The sequence below is a fragment of the Castanea sativa genome, chromosome 4 (genome assembly GCF_040712315.1).
Source record: "Castanea sativa cultivar Marrone di Chiusa Pesio chromosome 4, ASM4071231v1".
NCBI lineage: Eukaryota > Viridiplantae > Streptophyta > Magnoliopsida > Fagales > Fagaceae > Castanea > Castanea sativa.
In genome coordinates this window covers 38,814,705-38,836,432 of record NC_134016.1, presented here as the reverse complement: position 1 = coordinate 38,836,432, position 21,728 = coordinate 38,814,705, and the positions used below count along the sequence as shown (strand labels likewise).

General features: G+C 35.2%; 2 protein-coding genes and 1 pseudogene across 2 annotated transcripts; all 3 read right to left on the bottom strand.

The window, feature by feature from the left end:
* Window positions 1-34: 34 nt before the first annotated feature.
* LOC142632855 (RNA polymerase II C-terminal domain phosphatase-like 4) lies at window positions 35-1,162 on the bottom strand. The gene has a single exon (XM_075807176.1). It carries the CDS (start codon window positions 1,160-1,162, stop codon window positions 35-37), a length of 1,128 nt encoding a protein of 375 aa, XP_075663291.1.
* Window positions 1,163-4,430: 3,268 nt separating this feature from the next.
* On the bottom strand, window positions 4,431-5,282 carry LOC142632854 (RNA polymerase II C-terminal domain phosphatase-like 4). Its single transcript, XM_075807175.1, has 2 exons — window positions 5,126-5,282; window positions 4,431-5,023 (listed from the first exon to the last, which is right to left on the bottom strand). Exons 1-2 carry the CDS (start codon window positions 5,280-5,282, stop codon window positions 4,431-4,433), a joined length of 750 nt encoding a protein of 249 aa, XP_075663290.1.
* A 13,141-nt stretch (window positions 5,283-18,423) lies between these two features.
* LOC142632852 (RNA polymerase II C-terminal domain phosphatase-like 4) lies at window positions 18,424-21,281 on the bottom strand (annotated as a pseudogene).
* Between the last annotated feature and the right edge of the window lie 447 nt (window positions 21,282-21,728).

Sequence of the window (21,728 nt, the reverse complement as noted above, 5' to 3'; positions counted from 1 at the left end):
TGCTAATAGAAGTGAACAAAGATCATCTCAAATTCTAATCTTTCGGCTTAATCAGAAAATCTTTTTCAGATACCCTACTGACTGCATAGTAGCAAGCACGTAGCCACTTTGGATGGACCAAAATAATTCCTTCCAGCTCTGCCTCCTGAAACTCCTCCGCTGTGGCAAACCAAGTGACCACATGTGTGATGGGGTTTATCAAATTATCCATAGAAAATGTGGCCCCTAACTCCGCTGCCATCAACCAGAGACGCGAATTTTCAGGCCTAAAATCGGGAGTGAAAATATGTTTGAAGGATAATACACACCCTCGGAGAACGTCACGGCGAGCAAATATGTATCTCACATCTCTATACTGAAGACCGGCTTCAAATTTTGGGTTGAAAAACAGTCTGTGGATTACTTTAAGTCTTTGGAGAAGGGTGATGAGTGGGCCAGCGTACTCAACTTCATCAGCACTCCAGCTATCAGGATCTGAATCAAAGAAACGATACCTCTTGATATGAATCAAGTTGAATGGATGCTTACTCCACACACTCTTGGTATCATCAAGAATAAGAACCATGCGTTCCTCTCCTAGCACAAGATCAAGAGTCTTTTCGTCTGTTTCCAGTAAATCTTCCCGTGCAATGATTCTTGATGACTTGAAGTAAACATTTTCAGGGTCAAGAAATTCAGCCACTTGCAACGCATAACTTCGTGTACACATTGTGCACACATAAATCTCAAACATGGTACTCGCTGCTCTCAGAAAAGTGTGAACAAAAGGTCTCAACTTGACCATCATCATTCCCCAAGGTCGACTCACACAGAATAGGCTATCCCTTAAGTTATGTTGCAAGAGTTCTTGAGGGTTTCTCAGATATTTTTCTTGTTCTGTTGAATGAATCAGAGTTTGATCTAGATCAAGAACCAAAACCATCTTCTTATCTTCTAACAATTTCGCTGACTCTACCTTCGGAATCCGATCCATTTCTTCTTTGTTAAGCCACAACCACATACCCTGATGAACGTACTTCAATGCTACCCTCTCACAGCTCACACACTTTCCTCTAATAACACATAGATGTGCACAAGTCTCCTCAGTATTTTCTTCAGGGGTGTCATCAAAGTCGTCATAGTGATCATCTTGTGGAAAATCCCTCTCGGAAATTATCTTCATGGTGAATCTTGGAAGTTTCTTTAGCAAAAGATAGTGACAAGACAACCCCTCTCTCTCTCTCTCTCTCTCTCTTGTAACGAAACGAATAATAAATGTATACTTCTGGACAGTGTGATAGTTTAGAGAACCAAAAACGCACTCTTATATACTTTTTTTTTCTCCTGTATACTTAGAGGGGGTTTTGGATTCAACTTATCCCTGCGTTTCAGCGTTTCAGCGTTTTCAGCTCTTTTTTTTTTTTTTTTTTTTTTTTTTTTTTTTTTTTTTTTTTTTTCAGCCGTAGTTATTGACTAATTTCTCATGAACAGTGCATTCGTGCACTGTTCATAGACCTACAAATTTCACTTTTCAGCAACTTTTTCATTAAAAATGGGTCCTACAGTACTATTCACACATTTAAAAATTATTTTGCTACAGTGTTTTCAGTTTTTAGTTTTCAGCTTTTTAGTTTTCAGTTTTTAGAATTGATTCATTTACCGATAAGAAAAATGGGTTTATTCTATAATTGAGATTAAATATTTAAATTATTTCTTTTAATTTTACTTTATATTGGAAATGGTGGAAAAACTGCAAGGAGACCTTATTTTAGACTGCACGCACACATCAACATAGATTCAGTTTGAATTAAACTGCAATCGTTTAGTTAGTCGGTGTACTTGGGCTACTTGTCGTTTTTCCTATGTAATATTTATCTGTTAGCAAAGTTAGTTGTGACACGTGCAGTGTACGTGGGTGTTTAATCCAGCTGTATTTATCTCATAGGTTATTAACTATCTAACTAATTCTGTTAAAGTAATGTTAGAATACAAACTTTCTACAAAAATTTTTACAAACTATTAATGTGGTGGTCAACATGTCTTTTTTAATTATGTATTATATATCTCTTCTCTTTTGTGTTCTTAACTCTTTTTTTCTTCTTCTTTCTCTAATTGGACCTCCCTAATCTATCTTAAAATCACTAGACAATCTCTTGTCGTAACCCACCTCTCTCCTATTTCTCTTCTTACTTAGTATTTCTTATAATAAAATATTAGTCTCAAACTCTTCTTAAAACGATGCGATTATTTTCTAACAAAATATAATTGTTATAATATATTAGATTTTTTAAATTAATCTATCTATATTTCTCATTTGAAAGTGTTTTAAATTTTGCAATTTTTTTCAAGGAAATATTATGATTGCTCGAATGCTCCGAAATGGACCAAAATGGAGCAAACTAGACCAAATTGAATTAAAATGGACTGAATGGAGCAAACTGAACTGAAGTAGTCTAAAGTGAACTAAAGGAACCTAAATGCTACATTGATATGGTTCAAGAGGAGCATATCAATAATAATTATTATGTTTCAGATTTTAGATATTATAGATATAGATGGATAACACCCCATATTCATTTAAATTAAATTTCCATACAAATGAATGAGGTTAGACAAGTATAATGTTTGTGATTGAAGAAAATTTTGGTTTTCTTTTTCTTTTTCATTTTGATAGAAGAAGCTTTAATCTTGTATTTGACTGTGACCTTTTTTTAAAAAAAATTTACTTGCCGTTGGCAGGACGTATGGATTAGGTTTATGGGCGTTATTAATATATCTATTATTTTTTATACTATGAAAAGATTTATATATTATAGGATATAAAACTGAATATTACTGGGTAAAACTTAGTTACAAAATATATATATATATACACACATTCAATACCTAGTTTAGTTGCATTAACCAATTAAAAACAAATAATAACAAAATGTTTACATTCAATTGCAGTATATAATGTACTACATCTCAGATATTGGAACCAAGTCAAAAAGAACCATTTTTATTCCTTTTGGCTGAATAGTTCAACCCAGCCTTTGACCCACCCGAGGACTACACTTTGTATATTAGACATCATGGAAGCTAAAAAATAATTCCTACAATCCTGGCTACATGAAAAATCTCATAGATCCTAAGAGATACAGGGGAATCGGATAAGGCGATAACTACTCACACGCTCTAGTCTTTGAAGTGCTATTAGGATTTCCCATCTGGGAATGCAACATGAACTTTCATCAATTTTAATTTTTATTGTAGCATCACATCTACAAAAAAGTCTCAAATCTGGTTACGCAAAATGCAAAAAAAAAAAAAAAAAAAAAAAATTGCATGTAGTTACAGTAACATCTAAAAATAGATGTCCATTTTAGCAGCATCAGCTTGAGTAAGGCATGCAGCGAGTGCCATGGTCAAAGGGCACCTTAGGATTAGTTTGTGTGTACGCAGTGCTAGGGCTGGTTCAATTAACAAGCAAGCAGTTTGGGATGGTGGCCACGGGGTGCATGGGATTAGAGTGAACTACATATATGATTACTAAGCCTATGACATGCCATGTGCTAGGGATCGATGGATGATGAGCAAGTTTAAAAAATTTATGAACGACATTAGTATTGAAAGAAAAACCAGTGGCCAAGGCAGTGCTGTCTCTTGCATATGATGATTCACTCGGCATAACCTGGTGTTGGTGCATTGTGGCTTCTGTTCACTGTTTATTAACTTTTGGTGATAGTAATCACTTTTCGCTTCCACTTTCTATGTATGCTAAACTATGATTCAAGATCCATTTACCACATAATGTTAGACTAACTTGGCTAAATACTCTTCCACTCCAACAATTCATGTAATTGCAGATACAAAATTAGTTTCCATCTAACAATAGCAAAATTTGGATACATCCAACAGGGTAGAATCGTTTTAATTTCCAAGGCCACATTCACATAAGAAATTGTAGACATCAACAAGGAGATAAACCATTGTAAATATGTCTCCTCATAACTATTGAGGAAGAATTCAATTCCTCACGTAGCATTAACTACTTAAATCAAGCTCTAAAAATTAAAAGTAAAGAACCCTGAATTTCTTTGTCAAGGAAAAAAAAAACCCTATTTCACCAACTGCAAAAAAGTGGAAATTATACCTGTGCTGCTAATAGAAGTGAACAAAGATCATCTCAACTACTAATCTTTGGGCTTAATCAGATAATCGTTTTCAGATACCCTACTGACTGCATAGTAGCAAGCATGTAGCCACTTTGGATGGACCAAAATAAATTCTTCCCGCTCTGCCTCCTGAAACTCCTCCGCTGTGGCAAACCAAGTGACCATATGTGTTATGGGGTATAACAAATTATCCATTGAAAATTTGGCCCCTAACTCCTCCGCCATCAACCAGAGACGCGAATTTTGACGCATAAAATCTGAAGGGAAAATATGTTTGAAGGATAATGTACACCCTCAGAGAACGCTACGGCGAGTAAATATGAATCCAACATTTCTATGACTTAAACCAGCTTCAAATTTTGGGTTGAAAAACAGTTCTTCGAGAACAGCGGGGAGGGTGCCAGTAGTCTCATCTTCATCAGTTTCCAATGCAGAAAGAGATACATGACTCAAGTCATCATCTGAATCAAAGTAATGATACTTCTTAACAAGAATCAAGTTTACTTCATTCTTTCTCCGCACGCTCTTGGTATCATCAAGAGCAAGAACCATGCGTTGCTCCCTTAGCACAATATCAAGACTCTTTTCATCTGTTTCAAATAAATCTTCACGTGCAATGATTCTTGAGTACTTGAAGTAAACATTTTCAGGGTCAAGAAACTCAGTCACTTTCAACGCATAACTTCGTGTACCGGTTGTACACAAATAAATCTCAAACATGGCACTCGCTTCTTTCAGAAAAGTATGAACTGAAGGTCTCAACTTGAGCATCATCTTTTCCCAAGGTGGACTCAGACGGAATAGGCTATCCCTTAAGTTATGTTGCAAGAGTTCTTGAGGGGTTCTCAGATATTTTTCTTGTTCCGTTGAATGAATCAGAGATTGATCTAGATCAAGAACCAAAACTGTCTTCTTATCTTATAACAATTTCTCTGACTCGACCTTCGGAATCCGATCCATTTCTTCTTTGTTAAGCCACAACCACATACCCTGATGAACGTTCTTGAATGCTAGCCTTTCACAGCTCACACACTTTCCTCTATAAACACATAGATGTTCACAAGTCTCCTCAGTATTTTCTTCAAGTGTATCATCATAGTCGCCATAGTCATCTTGTGGAAAACCCCTCTCGGAAATTATCTTCATGGTGAATCTTGGAAGTTTCTTTAATTAGCAAAAGCTAGTGACAAGACAGCCTCTCTCTCTCTCTCTCTCTCTCTCTCTCTCTCTCTCTCTCTCTCTTATTTGTGTATAACGATTAACAAATAATAACGGAAAATGAAAAACGGGTTCTTTTAATCTTACTTTTGCTATCCTAGATGAACATAGTTGCAGTTTAAATTATACTGCAGAAACTGCAATCGTTTTGTTAGTCTGCGTACTTGTGCTACTTGTCGTATTTCCTATGTAATATTTATCGGTTTGCAAAGTTAGTTGTGACACGCGCTTTGCATGTGGGTGATTAATCCAGCTGTAGTCATCTCATAGGTCAATAATCTAACTAATTCTGTTAATCAGTTTAATTAACCCATTCGTTAAAGAATTGTATCCAAATCATTTGATTTTGATACTCTGTAATTTTCTTGATTTTAAGGCTGTATTTGAATACCGCTTATTACTGAAAACTGAAAACACTATAACAAAATGATTTTTAAATATGTGAATAGTATCGTAGGACTCAGTTTTGAAGTTGTTTTAAAGGAAAAAAGTACTTGCAGGTCTTGTGAACAGTGCACGGGACCCACTGAAAAACGTGGGACGCAACTGATGAAAAATGCTTTTCAACACTATCCAAACATACACTTGAAAATTTTTAGGTGCTCCTGGAGCACGAAGAAACGGTGCTTCCTCCTCTCATATTCATGATGGACCTCATCATGAATTTAATGAGTGGTCCCCACCATGAATGTGAGAGGAGAGTGCATCATTCTCCGTACTCCCGGAGTACCTACGAATTACTCACATGCAGTAAGTAGAAGTGAATGAGGCTATAGGACAAGTATGGACTTTCGCTAGAAGAAACTTAGGATGAATTTGGCATTAGCTTTTAATTTTTAACTTTTATGTACAGCTTTTTAAAACCTCTTTTTTTCCCTTTTTTTCTCACTTTTTATAAATTTTTCAAGGTATAATTATATTTTAGCATATTTTCAACAAAAATTAAATAAATTGTTCCCAAGCAAACTCTTAATCTTGCATATGAATGCAACCATTTTTGTTCTTCCATCAAAGGCTGATTGAACCTATGGATTACATTTTTATGCACCAATGAATTATATTTTTCTTTTTTTTAACTGTGAACTCATTAGGGCTATGGAATATACTCAGATTTACTATTTATGGGGTACAGAAACATTTTGATTCTCTCACACCCATTATTTCACATCTTTGTTTTCACGTTCAATTTTATGTATTAAAATGTAAACATTTTCACATCAATTGTGGATAAATGTGTGAAAAAGTAGATGTAGTGTCCGTTTGAGAAAAACTTATTTAGCTAAAACTAAAAATTTTTTGCTGAAAGTAATGTTGATAAAGTTAAAAGTTAGCTGAATAGTACAGTGGAACCCATGAATATTAGCAAAAATAAACTAAAAGTGGAGATAAGCTGAAAAATTCAACTCAACCCAAACGCACACGTAAACTAATGTGAGAATATTTTTCCTAACAATAAATAGCCTTTTTAATTAGGTGAGCTTGCTAATACTTTATTGTCTATGGGCTATGATTTAGACCAAAATTGCACAAATAATATTATATTTCTCAAGTAGAATTAAATTCAAAGAAATTATACGTCTGGATTTAATTGGAAAATCTATGGTATAACATTTAGGGTTCATTTGGTTCGTAGGATGGAAAAGTGAAATGATAGAAGGGATTTTAGTTTCCCTCATTTGTGTTTAAATGAAAAAGTGGAAAAATAGAGAGATAGAAATTTTTGTTTGGCAGAAAAGAAATATAGAAGGATATAAAATGTGATTTGTATAAATTTACAATCATGTACCTACTAGATAAACCAAATATAACACTTTTATATATATATATATATATATATATATATATATATATATGAATGGGCACTTCATTTTTTTTAAAAGCACAAAAAATTTCAAGAAACCAAAATTGATTTCTAAAAAAAAACCCATAATGGATGGGAAGAAAAAAAAAAGAATTAACGAATAGCACCTAGGATATTATAAGAAACAAATGGCACCAAAAAAAAAAAAAAACACACTTAAAGCAACATATATGTTGTGAACATTGACAAGTGGGTGGGCATTTTAATCCAAAATTTTGCACTAGATTTTCGCTCCTATTTTCTTCCAATTTTGGGGAGATTAAGTTTTGGTGGGTCCAAAGAAAAAATAGTTGGATCCCATCATTTTTCTCTCCTCCTCTCAACCAACACTCCGCCCACTAATTTTTCCTCCTATTTTCCACTCCCCTTTTTCCATTATCTCCAAACTCATCCTAACCTAACATACAATTAAGGAACTGGACATAAGTTTTATCCATTAATTTTGTCACATAAAAACAATCTCATAGAGACTACAAGATATATCGGATCCCAATCTCATAGTGACTACTCACAAGCCCAAGTCTATGCAAAGCTAATTTTCAAATGCAGATAATAATCTTCCTTGTAGTCTAAGAAAATTTTTATATCATTGTGATAAATACAACATAGACAAGAGTCAACATTGAGCTTTCAAAATGTATAATCAATATAAAGATACTTTAGAACCTAGATTGAGAGTTTCACATTTGGAGTCAGTCAATTGATTATTTTAGGAAAAATTTAAGAAAACCCAAAATGTAATAAAAATACATTTCGAGATACAACGGCAAACATTTTGAGATACATTTGGAGTCGTTTTTAGAATGAGTTTCCTCTCCACCTCAATCCAAATACAACGGCAAACAGGGTACTAATCTTACAGGACTAAATAATTTTTTTTTCTGTAATGTGGAATGTTAATGTGTTGCTACCAAAGTATCTGGAAAATTTTGGCTTCAGGCTGTGCCTAACACTTTGAGATATGTATTATAATGTTCATTATAACGTATTGCGTGATTTTGGAGAACTTTTACTTAAGCCAATGAGATTTTATATAATGATGTGGCATGTTGGAATTAAAGAGTGTTAGGTACATATTTTTATGTAATTGGCATATCTTTTGACAAAACACATTTTACTTGTATTTAGGTAAATCTAAGTAGGTTCAAGATGATCATTACAAGTAGTTAAATTGAAGATATGAAGATTACTCAAGAATTGTTCAAGAAAAGTGCAATCAGCAGGTCTGGATACTTTCTTGACAGAAGCTCGATTTGTCGAGATTCATTATAGCTCGACACATGTCTCGATCTATCGATCTTACGGGATTTAAACTATAGCCAGCAACGTTTTTATTCTAAAATGCTATTAGTTTATGGGTTTGTATAATCCTTACAAGACTAGGAAAACCCAAAGTTTGTGGGTTTGTATAATCCTTATTGGACTAGGAAAGCTCAAGGTTCGTGTAAACCTATTTGGAATAAGAGAGCCTATTAAGCTCTTATTTAAAGGAGGTGGAAAAAGAAAAACCCAACCCTAGAAAGCTTGATAAGGTTTTCTTTTTGAAATTCTAGCCTCCTCATACAGAAGAAAGAGTTCTTGCTGCGTTTCTTGTACACCTTTGGGTTCTGTAACCAAGAAAAGTCTCTTACACCAACATTGAAGATTTTATTGGTGTTTCTATGTGAAACTGCTACAAACCAACTACAATAATCGAAGGGTTGCTATGAAATTAGTCATGTACTGCGATTCATGCAAAGGAGTAAGCCGTGTATTGGGATCCGCGCATCAGTTGATTAGTCACGTTCTAGGAGCCGTGCAATACAAGGAGAGATTGTCACTATAGAACAAGTCCAATTGTATATTGGGATAAGGGTTCAACTGTAAGTTGGTATAAGGTACTAGGATTCCTTTACTTGTAACCGCTTGTTTTGAAAATATTGGATTCTCGTGAGTGGTGACCTTAAAATCACCCGGTGAAATTTTTTGCTTTGGAGGTTTTTCCCATTTGTAAACAAATCACCATGTCAATTTATTTTCCACTGCATATTTATTTAGTTGGAGATTTGTTTGTGCTACCACGTGCATTGCATGTTAAATTGATTAATTAATTAAACTTGGCTAATTAATCAACTAATCCATTATAAGGGGTCAATACGTTTTTGATCTATCAAGTGGTATCAGAGCAGACACACTCTGATTAGGTTTTAATTTTTGCTGTGTGATCCATTGGCCCCCGTTGTCAAGGAAACTCTTGATCGTTTTGATTTGCATGATCTTGTGTTGAATGATGATGATGATATTCAAGATGCTTATTGAAAGCTTTATAATTTTTGTGTGAAATTTCTTGAATGTTCTACAAAATTAAAAGCTAATTTTAAAAAGGTCAAACTTGAAAGAGATGAATTGATTGCAAAATTGGATGAAGCAAATAATTTGAATGAGAAATTTAAAAATCAAATTTCATCTCAAGCGGACAAAATTAAGAGTTTGGAAGAGCAACTAGTTGAATTTAAAACTGAAGTTGAAAATTTAACTAGTGTCAAACTTGTTGTTGAGCCTAACTCAAAAGAAAAAAAAATTTATATTCCTCCATTTAAAATGAATAATCAAGAGTTGAAAGCAAATATTGCTAGGATAGACAAAGGTAAACAATTTGATGTTAACGCTGAAGTTTCTAAACCTATGTCTTAAATTCCTCCTAGGTTGAATGAAAAATCTGAATTTGTCCAAATTTGTCATCATTGTCATATTGTTGGTCATATTAGGCCAAATTGTCCTAAGTTGAGGTATCTGTCAACCTCTAAGGTTAGACCTCCTTCTAGGAAGCATAATAGTTCGAAAACTACTCATGTTTGTCATCATTGTGGTGCTTCCAATCACACTCAGCCTAATTGTTTCAAGTTGTGTGACAAATAGGTCTCATCCTTTGACTAAAGGCTCTGTACCTATTCCTGGTGAATTATTAAAAGTTTTGAGCTTTTTAACCCAATTTCAAAAGAATTCTAATTCTTCTATATCCTTTAGTAGACATACTAAGACACGTGTCTTTTCATCTTCACGGCCAAAGACTCGTGTGGTGTGGGTGAGAAAAGAGTCTAAGACTTAATTGTCTTTTCAGTGTGTCCTCTACTTTAATTCTTCCTATCTAAAGTAGGACTCTCTTTGCTTGATTTCTTATCTGCTTTTGGAATCATGATTTCATGCATATGTATCTTTCTTTCATGCTTTCATGTTGTTTGTCTGTTTTTATTTAGTTGTTTAGTTTTTATTTTGTTTTGTTTTCAAAATTAAAAAAAAAATTGAAAAATAAAAAAATACAAAAACAGTGTGTTTATGTACATTGGAACTTGTGTACCTGTTAGGAACTTAGAGGTTCCTAATGGAAATGAGTATGAATTGTATGGGGATTGATAGGAATTATAGGAAAATTGACTTAATTCGAGGTAGTCACACTCCATAGAGAGAGAGAGATTAAGAGAGAGAGAGAGGGAGAGATGCACTAATGTACTAAGAAATTGGTTTATTCTTCAATTGATATCTAATGTTGAATTACAATCATGTATTTATAGGAGACTAACTATAATCTCATTGGCTCACATAACTCAAGATAGTTGGTTAATTAATTCAACATGTGTTCTATGAATTAAACCACATGTTAAATGAGCTACATGTGCTAAAATCCTAACTAACTCATCATAATCTCAACTTACTAACTAACTAACTAAAGGGATTACTTCATATTCCTAACATTTCCCTCCCCTTGAAAATACATTGCCCACAAGGTGTTGTTGTAATCTTCATGAGGGGTGATCGGCCACTACACCAATACCTCAAGGCATCTTGACCGTTGAACACACCAACAATTCCAAAGCAATTAATCACAACCCAAAATTAGAGTAAATAGGCTTCATTTCAAATTAGACCAGCAAATGAACACTCCTAGCAAAACCTTGACCTTTGATTTGTTGGATGATTGAAGCCATGCACAACAACCCCAACAAGAAAGTTTACTAGTACACCATCACATATGAGAGTGTTTTCCTCTGGACCAATAAGACCAAATTCTATCATTCTTTGTTGTCCATAGTACACATCATCTTCTTCTTTTTTGCGTAGACCATAGCCAAAGCACCAAGGAACTTGAAGCATTTTATACCTTTCCACGTAGCCAATATTTCCTTGTCCTTTGAAACAAATTCACCACTCCATTTTGTAATTACAAAAGCCAACTTCTCAAAAACTTCATACCCACACATCATTCTCAATGCCAAGGGGTGTTCAAATGAATGGTTGGTGAATGGGAAGTACATATCAATCCAAAACATTTCCATAGTACCAACTATATCACAAGGTTCTGAATTTCTCACCTTTGAACAAATCTCCTTCCCATGCAATGGACCACAAGCACCCGGTGTGATTTTGATCTCTAAGTAATCCGCATTGACGAAGAATGTTTGAGTTATACCAAAATGATAACCCACGACGGAACTATTATTCAATTTTCTTTGTTCACTAAACGCAGTCGATTTACTATTCTCAAGAACCACTATTTGTTCTTTGAGCTTCTCAGGACTTTTGCTTAATGAACAACAAAGATTATCCCATGGATCTTCAAAATCATGGGTAAGTTCAGTTGATTCATGAAGCTTTAACTTGTCACTTGTACCTTCAAGGAGTTGTATCTCTTCTTCGAATTCCATTGAATCAAGAGATTATAACTCTTCTTCAAATATGTTCTCAAGATCCTCTTGCACTCTTGAAAGTTCTTCCTTCATGGTCATGTTAGATTCAGCCAAGGCCTTCATCTTCTTGGAAATATCCTTGACTTCTTCTAAGGCTTTGTTCAGTTGGGAAATTTAGACCCCGGTTGATAGAATTAACAAGTTTTTAAACCCAAGTTGTTAATTATATTTATTATGCATAAAACTTGTTAAAACAAAAAAACATCAATATCATGTCAAAACTAAGTGCAGCAGAAAAATAAATAAGACAAGATATGATGACCTAGGAAAACCAATTAAACCAACCAGTTTCACAGTAAAAAACATGGGGGGAAACCTTCCCAAAAAGGCAATCCACTATAGTAAAGAGAATTTTCAGATTTAGTACAAAACCTTTGTCCCTAGACTCTACAATCCCCGTAGATGAACTCACAGCAGAAACCTTCTACCGCTTCAGAACCTCTGAACTCTTCAATATATGAACGCCACCCTTTGATGCACGAATCTCAGTACGTGACTAACCAATTGCGCGGATCCCAGTACACGACTTCAATCACCAACTAGAGAAGAAGATGTTGGCTGCAAAGTTCTTCACTTCATCAACAATAAAGACCAAGAAGCACTTGGTTACAAAACCCTAAGGCGTAAAGACGCAGTAGCTTCTTTCTGAGAGAATAAGGCTTTGGTCACCCTTTTGCATATGTTCTCCTTGTATTCTCTTATGTGACGGCCTCTAAAATAAGTCTTATATATGTCTAGGGCTGTTAGAAAAGAAACCCTACACAAATACAAAATCCTGGCCCAAAAATCAAACTTGAAAATTCTGATTTTCGTAACCTCGATAGATACCTCGATAGATAGCATCTGTCGAGCCTCATTAAACCTCGATAGATAGCTATCTGTCAAGCAACTGTCCGCAGGTGTCCAAGAGGTGTCTAGGAGGTGTCTAGTAAGTGTCCAGCTTTAGTAAACACCTTTTCTTCACTTGTTTCTTGGTCCAATCTTCATGGCTTTAATACTAGGCTTGAACAACATGTTCTTTGAAGTATTAAACATATCCTAGATCTATCCAAATACAAGTAAAGTGTATTTTGTCAAAGGATTAGCCAACTACATAAAATATGTCCTTAACATGTTCAACATTTGCTGTATTTCTTTCAAAAGTTTTCTTTGGTCACAATTGGTCGTCTTCGGATCAACGACTCTAATACCACTTGTTAGGAACTTAGAGGTTCCTAATGGGAATGAGTATGAATTGTATGGGGATTGATAGGAATTGTAGGAAAATTGACTTAATTCGAGGTAGTCACCCTCCATAGAGAAAAAGAGAGATTAAGAGAGAAAGAGAGAGAGATGCACTAATGCACTAAGAAATTGGTTTATCCTTCAATTGATATCTAATGTTGAATTACAATCATGTATTTATAGGAGACTAGCTATAATCTCATTGGCTCACATGGCTCAAGATAATTGGCTAATTAATTCAACATGTGATCTATGAATTAAACCACATGTTAAATGAGCTACATGTGCTAAAATCCTAACTAACTCATCCTAATCTCAACTAACTAACTAACTAAAGGGATTATTTCATATTCCTAACATTACTTTGAATGGCCAATGAAACAAAGTTTTCTAAACTTTATCTCTTGTAGCTTAAATGAGTATCTCTATGCACAACTAAACAAGTGAGCAAGTGAGTATTGTGGCTCTTGTTTGTGATGGGTAAGATTAAGTAATCTCTTATACTTAACACTCATATCACTCTTTTTGACGGGAATGACAAAAAAATCCTCAAAAAAATGCATAAATAACCAATTCACCACTGTTGCTCGCCAATCAAGAAATAACATCTATATACTTCGGCATAGTAAAGGTGCAATGTCAAAAACTTAACATAATTGGATTTTTTTTTTTCTCTCTTTTATATGCCCATGCTAGGGGTGGCAAAATTTGACACGACCCGGGAACCCGACACGACACGACACGACACGAAATTAGCAGGTTATGGGTTGAGGCTTAATGGGTTCGTGTCATATTCGAGTTGACATGACTAACCCGTTTAATAAATGAGTTGGGTTAGTGTTGAACACAGAACCCGTTTGACCCGTCTGACCCGTTTAATTAAATGATATTTTACCAATATACCCTTCAAACTCTAGGTATATAAACTTATTAATTGTTGTGATTTATTTTCTTTGACATATTGTGATTGATTATTTGTGATATTGGGATATGCTTTAATTTTGAATGATTATTTGTGATGCAGTTACTCGTTAGTTTTGAATTTTATATTAAAAATATTTATTTGTTTGTTTTTTCATTAATTTTTATTTTTCATTTTGATAAAATCTGATAAACAGGTCGACACGACTGACCCGTTTAATAAATGGGTCGTGTTAGGGTTGAGGAATCTTGACCTGTTTAATAAACATGTCGGGTTAGTGTTGACTTATGTAGTCGAATACTCATGACTTGACACGACATGAACCCGACACGCGAACACGAATTGCCACCCCTAGCCCATGCGTGATATGCTTAAAAGAAAATATGCAAAAAAAAAAAAAAAAAAAAAAAAAAAAAAAAAAATTAAAGCAAAAAAAATCAAAATACTTTAAAATATAATTGAAAGCGTGTATTCTAGGAGACGTGGGAGTTATAGGATGTACCTCGAAGGTGATAGTCTCCATCAAGCAGTTATGATCATGTGTGAGTTAAATTGATTTGCTCATATCTCAAATCGTCATAACATGTAGATACTTATGCAATCTTGCGATGTTTTTCACACACAACATGCAATATTCTTTACTACTTTTGATACACGTGCATGTACAATGTGATTTGGTCATCACAAGGAATACTTGTGTTAATGTATGCTTATTAAACTGTCTTAACTTGTTTTTAAAATATAAAATTGGTTAGACTTGTTTAGTATGTGTGTGTGTGTGTTTTGGATCTAAATGCTTGACATTTTTCTTGATTGAGAGATGATTTTGAGAGCTTAAAATGTTGGTTAGATCATTGGTTGAGTTGCATGTTTGATTGCATTCATGTCTGTGTTTTTCTCTTCTTGAAAAACTGTTTTTAAAGCAATCTCGACAGTTCTTCGACACCTAGGCCATCTATCGAACTCTTCAACTTCTTTTTATCACAATCTCAATAGTTTCTCGACAGATTCTCGATCCATCGAGAAACTTTTTGTCTGGCCGATAGATCCTCGATAGCTTCTCGATCCATCGAGGTTGGCTCAATAGCATCTCGACAGCTCTCGATCCATCAAGATCCTCTTGCATGCATTTCATTTTTTCTTTGTTTTGCATTTTTTTTCTGTGTCCATAGCATCTTGTTTTTCTTTTTCTTATAGGTCTATGATTCCTTGTTCCCTCTATATCAGTTTTCTGTCTATCCCCGGTCAAGTCTTTTGGTTTTTTATGCCCTTTGACAATTGTGTCAAAAATGGTGAGAAATTTGAGAATTGAATGTCATTCCTTAGGGGGAGTAATAGACTTAGGGGGAGAACTTCATGTTAAAGGGAAGAAAGTTTTTGATGTAACTAACTTAGGGGGAGAGTTAATTTGATACACATTGATATTGATATATTTTTTGTGTTATGTATCTTTTGGTTTTGTAACCATTTACATACATCATGTGTTGTTTCTATATTTGATTGATGTATGTGTTTCACTCTTTATCTCACATGTGTTGTTTCTTTTCTCTTTTTATACACATGTTTCTTGTTTATTTAACTTGTCATTATTTTCCACATGGTACCTTGATGTGTTTTGTTTAGTGCCTTTGAGGAAAAGCAAGTTAAAGCCAAGTCAAGATTCCAAACCTTCTTCTTGCAGCAACTTCCAAGGTTCAGATATTTTAGACTAGGCTTATTTATTCTGTAATCTTGAGTAGAATGTATTCTAGGACATTGAATGTACTCTTGTGGTTTTGTCACGGATTGCCAAAATGGGAGATTGTTAGGGACATATTTTTATGTAATTGGCATATCCTTTGACAAAACGCACTTTATTTGTATTTGGGTAAATCTAAGTAGCTTCAAGATGATTGTTACAAGTAGTTAAATTGAAGACATGAAGATTACTCAAGAACTATTCAAGAAAAAGTGAAATCGGCAGGTCTCGATACCTCCTCGACAGAAACTCGATCTGTTGAGATTCATTAAAGCTCAATACATGTCTCGATCTATCGAGCTTACGGGATTCAAACTATAGCCAACAATGTTTTTATTCTAAAAGGCTATTTGTTTATGGGTTTGTATAATTCTCATAGGACTAGGAAAACCCAAAGTTTGTGAGTTTGTATAATCCTTATTGAACTAGGAAAGTCCAAGGTTTGTGTAAACCTATTTGGAATAGGAGAGCCCATTAAGCACATGGTTAAAGGAAGTGGAAAAAGAAAAACCCAACCTAGAGGGCTTCATAAGGTTTCCTTTTTGAAACCCTAGCCTCCTCCTACAGAAGAAAAAGTTCTTGCTATGTTTCTTGTACGCCTTTGGATTCTGTAACCAAGCAAAGACTCTTGCACCAATATTGAAGATTTTATTGGTGTTTCTATGTGAAACTGCTACAAATCAACTACAACAATCAAATGGTTGTTGTGGAGTTAGTCACGTACTAGGATTCGTGCAAAGGAGTAAGCCGCGTACTGGGATCCGCGCATCAATTGGTTAGTCATGTACTGAGAGCCGTGCAATACAAGGAGAGATTGTCAGTACAGAATAAGTCCAATTATGTATTTGGGTAAGGGTTCAACTATAGGTTGGTATAAGGTATTGAGATTCCTTTACTTCTAACCGCTTGTTTTAGTAATAGTGGATTCTCGAGAGTTGTGACGTTAAAATCACCCGGTGGGGTTTTTTGCCTCAGAGGTTTTTCCCATTCGTAAATAAATCATCGTGTCAATTTATTTTCTGCTGGAGATTTATTTAGTTGGTGATTTGTTTGTGTTGTCACATACATTGCATGTTAAATTGATTAATTAATTAAACTTGACTAATTAATCAACTAATCCGTCACAAGGGGTCAATACGTTTTTAGCCTATCAAAGAGGTAAAACTTAAGTTTGATGATGTGACATATCCGTATTGGAGAAAGTAAATCAAAGGGTTTACACCAAGTACTTAGAGCATCCTTATTAAGGATTGCAAAAATGCTAAAACTTAAATTTTAGCATCTAAAACCCAAAAAACCCACTCCATCAAAACCTGCATATGCTAAAAAATTTGAGATCTTGCTACAGTGCGCTCTCATTTTTTAAAGTACACTGTAGCAATATATTATCCTTTTTTATTAATTTCTTTCTCTCTCTCTCTCTTCCGTGCTTGTCTCCTTCTCAAGTCTCTTCTCTCTCCTCTCTCACTTCTCCTCTGTCTCACCATCTCACCCAAGCTTCATCCTCTCCATCTCAGCCAATTCTCACCATTTTCTTCCTAAAAAGCTCACAAAAAACACCCAAACATCCCAACAAATTACCCAAAAACTCTACGACAAAAAACTCATAGACACCATCAAATTGCCCTTTGTAAATCATACTTGAAACCCATAAAAATACCCCACTGCAATCACATAGAAACCCAACCAAAAAACCAGAAATTTAGCATAGAAAAATACCCAAAACCTCATTGAAATACCCAGAAAATACAATTAAAAAAAAAAACACAGAAAAATAGCTTCCAAAACCTAGAAAATTAATCCTAAAAATTCCTCTGTACACACCGCCAAAAATAGCCCCAAAACCCAACAACAAACCACTGAAAAACCCTCAAAATATCCTTGCAAATCCACTGTTGAGATCGTGCGTGGTGGTTTGAGTTGGCGTTGGGTATCCGTTGTGGAACAGGGAGGCTTTGCCTCGTTTGGATCAAAATCTAGGCTCTAATCGGGTTTGAATTCAAAGATAAAGCAAAGAATGAAGTTGTTGAGTGTCGTGGTTAAAGGTGATGAGCTTGAAAAGCTCAAGCCATGGAGGTTTTGAGAGCAGAATATCAGAAAGAGGGAGAAGCTTCTAGACCGGGTTGAGAAAGATAGAGAGACAATGGGAGAGAGAGAGAGAGAGAGAGAGAGAGAGAGAGAGAGAGACAAAGGGAGAGTGAGGAATAAAAAAAATGAATAAAAATATTAAAGAAAGAATATTTAAATGAAGTTGTAAAAAAAAAAAAAAGTTTGATGTTTAATATATTGTAAAATGAAGTGTTAAAATTGTAAAAGTAGTGTTTTGAGATTGTAAATGCTAAAAAATTTAGAAGTCTTGATACGAATGCTCTTATAGAATTTAATCTTCAAAAACACTACATGCAAGACTATCCTCAAATATTGGCAAACTTGCCATGTGCTGAATTGAACTGGCTTGGAGCCCTAGTCCCCCCAAAACTATAATTTTCATGGCAAATCATTCATTTTCAGAAGTTTTAGTTGATAATCATTATTAAACAAAGTATTAGGCTGGTGTATTATGATAAATTTATTTCTAATGAGGTGAGCAAGGTGTAGTCTCACAAGCTTCGCTGCCAATGAACTGTTTTTGGAAGGACTACATCGACAAATGACAAATTGACAATAGTCTCGGGAAGAAGCAACATAACATACACCAATTCACTGCCAGTGATTCTTTGAGGAGACCGCCATTGGTAGCTTCCACCTCAATTAGGAACAAGACAAACACAAGTCTTGGGCAATCGACGGAGTTCTCAAGCTCACGTCCATTACTGCAACACCCTATGATCAGATTTAACTTTTCTGTCAATGCCATTGCATTCACTATAATATACATTTTCACCGGTTGTAGTTCAATTCAAATTGTATCCCCAATCCCAAGCCAAATACAACAAATAACTCATTCACTCCCTGTCCACACTGCAATGACAATTCTAAAATACTAAAAAATAATACTATTGTTAATGTTAATATTTAAAAATTACTCCAGCCAACCAATTGTTGCACTAACATGTATATGACAAAAAATAAAAATAAAAATTGACTTAAATCTCACACTCACTTAAACTTTTTGAGGCTAATAGGAAAATCCTGTTCAGGCATTCTTTCAAACAGGTAATAGGCAGCTTCAACCCACCTGGGATGAACCAAAAACCTCTTCTCCCGCTCAGCCCACATACACTCCTCTGAACCCACAACCAAAGAAACCACATGGGTCACCGGTTCTTTAAGCTCCATAGCACGCATTGCGCCCAACTCCTCTGCCATAACACAAACCCTCGAGTCCAAATTGCTAATAAACACATTACACCCTTTGAGTACCTCACCACGTAGCATTCGCAATATCACCCTCACATCTCTTTGCACAAAACCCACCTCCAATTTCTTGTGAAAGAACAAACCATGAACCAGTTTAAGCACTCTTAGACTCTTTACAAGCGCGCCTTCGGTTTCGCTCTCATCGGTGATCGTATTTGAACCGAAGTAAGCGTATCTCTCAATGGAAACCAAGTTAGACCTATGATTGAACCAGACCTCATCGGTGTCATCAAGCACTAGAACCATTCGTTCGGGCACGAGAACAAGGTCGAGGCTCTTTTGGCACTGGCGGCGCCACATATAGGTCAGGGTGGTCCCAGGACCACCCTGACCTGAATTCTTTTTTTTTTTTTGATTATTTTTTTTATATATATAATAAAAAAAATTTATTTATGTACCTTTAAAAAAAAATTAGGAACACCCTCAAAAAAAATTAGGAACACTCTCAAAAAAATTTTATGCCAATAAAATTAAATTTTTGTAGATTATTTGTTACATTTTAGCTGGAACCAGTTTTTAGAAGAAAAAAAGAAAAACTCTTAAATTGACAAACTCGTCAGCACAACATGTCATTACTTGTGTCGAATGCCTAAAAAACAAATCCAGCTATTGCAAAGGTCGCCCTTTCTTCTTCTTCCTTTTCGTCTTCTTTGCTTCGTCTCAGACGTTCTGCTAGTCTACCTCTTCTTTCTTTTTTTACACTAGTTTTTGTTTTGTCAAGTTTTTTCTTTAGTTTGTTTTTTAGACTTTTAGCTTGCTAACCCCACCCACGTGACAAAACTCAAAAAGCTAACAAAATATTCTTTCAAACTTATTTATTAAGTCTTGCCTCTTCCCAATATGATATACATATATACATTCTTATTGTACTATTTTTTGTTGTTGTTTTTCATTATTTAATTTCATATTTATGTTTTAATATTCTAAAACAGTAATTGTTATGTAATAACTAAATGATTTGAGTGTCAAAAAAGAAAAACTAAATGATTTGTTTTATTTGAGGTTTATTTATTTAGATCAATAATTTTATGTTGTAAAAGAAAATATAAATATATATTATTTTTAATTTTTTTTAAAAACCCCAAAACACCCTGAAACGGTATGTCGAAATAGATCTGTACTGAAATATTCCATTCCACTAAACAAACCGAAACATGGTCCAAAACGGTATTCATAACATTGCTTTCAAGCAAAAAGAAAAAGCTAAAAAAAATTCGAACTTAAATCTAAAAAAGAAAAAATTGTAATAGAGAATCTGAAGAAAAAAAAATTGTAACAGAGCAAGCCCACCGAGGAACACCCTGATAAATAATCCTGGAGCTGCCACTGTCTTTTGGTCACTCCGAGGACTATCGTCCCGAGAGATAATCCTCGTACCGAAGTAAACGTTTTCTGGGTCCAACAACCTCGTCATCTCCAATGCGTAAGCTTTGTCTGCCGTAGTGTATATGTAAAACTCAAACAACGTACTAGCTTCTTTAAGAAAAGGTCGTACGAAGGGTCTCAGTTTCACAGTCTTCTGAAGCGAATTCAATGTGAAGTGGTCGTTACCAGACGACGAGGTTTGGGACTGTTTGGTTTTGGAGGTGGTGGTGACGAGATCGAGAACCAAGACGAGCTTTTTGTGCTTGAGTTTCTCGTGGGATTGAAGGTCGCAGAGGCGAGCGATCTCTTTGTGGCTGAAGCGTAAACCTTTGCGGACGTAGCTGAACGACACGCCGAAGTTGTCGTCGAGGAGTTTTTTCTTGCAATGGGTGCACTTGTTATCTTGGATTTCGGGGTGGCCACATGGGTCGTTTTCGTCTGAGTTGTGATGTGGGTCTGAACGCTTTTTGGATTTGGATTTGGGTTCGGAGAGGACATGGGGATTGCTGTCGGTGGAGGTGGTGGTGTTGTTGAAACTGAGGGATTGGAAAGCGTCGTTGAGGGTGGCGATGAAGTCGTGCTCGGTGGTGTATGAATGTAGAGGAAAATCATCGCCGAGCTCATATTTTGGTTGGAGAAAGACAAGAGAGCAACACAGAGAGTATTGAGGAGAACGCTTTTTGATGGGGTTCACATGTGCAAAAAAGAACAGCACGTGACTTTCAAAACGCATGTCGTATTCAGAATTAATTTCATCTTACATGACTAAAGAATTTTTTATTGCTGCTTCCCCATGCCTTGAATTTGAATAGACCAAAGTTTTTTTCATGCCAGAATTCCAAACCTTAAAACCCCAAATGGGAGGTTGAGGGACCTTATTGAAGGACCCTTACCCGAGAGGAAGACAAGCTTACTGTCAAGCAATGCTTTGATGAAAATCATGTGTGGAATCCTCTAAGTATTTCCTTTGAGCTTCCAGAGAACGTGCTCAACATCATTATGGCCACCCCATTCTCTTATGATCAACAATCAAAGGACCCTCTCTTATGGGCTTTCTCCAAAAATGGTTGTTTCTCCCTACAATTAGCATACCTTCTTGCTAGGGGTTTAAATCCCCTGAACCTGGACACTGTGTCTTCTATGTGGGTTTGGAAGACTGATGTGCTAGGTTCAAGAGGTT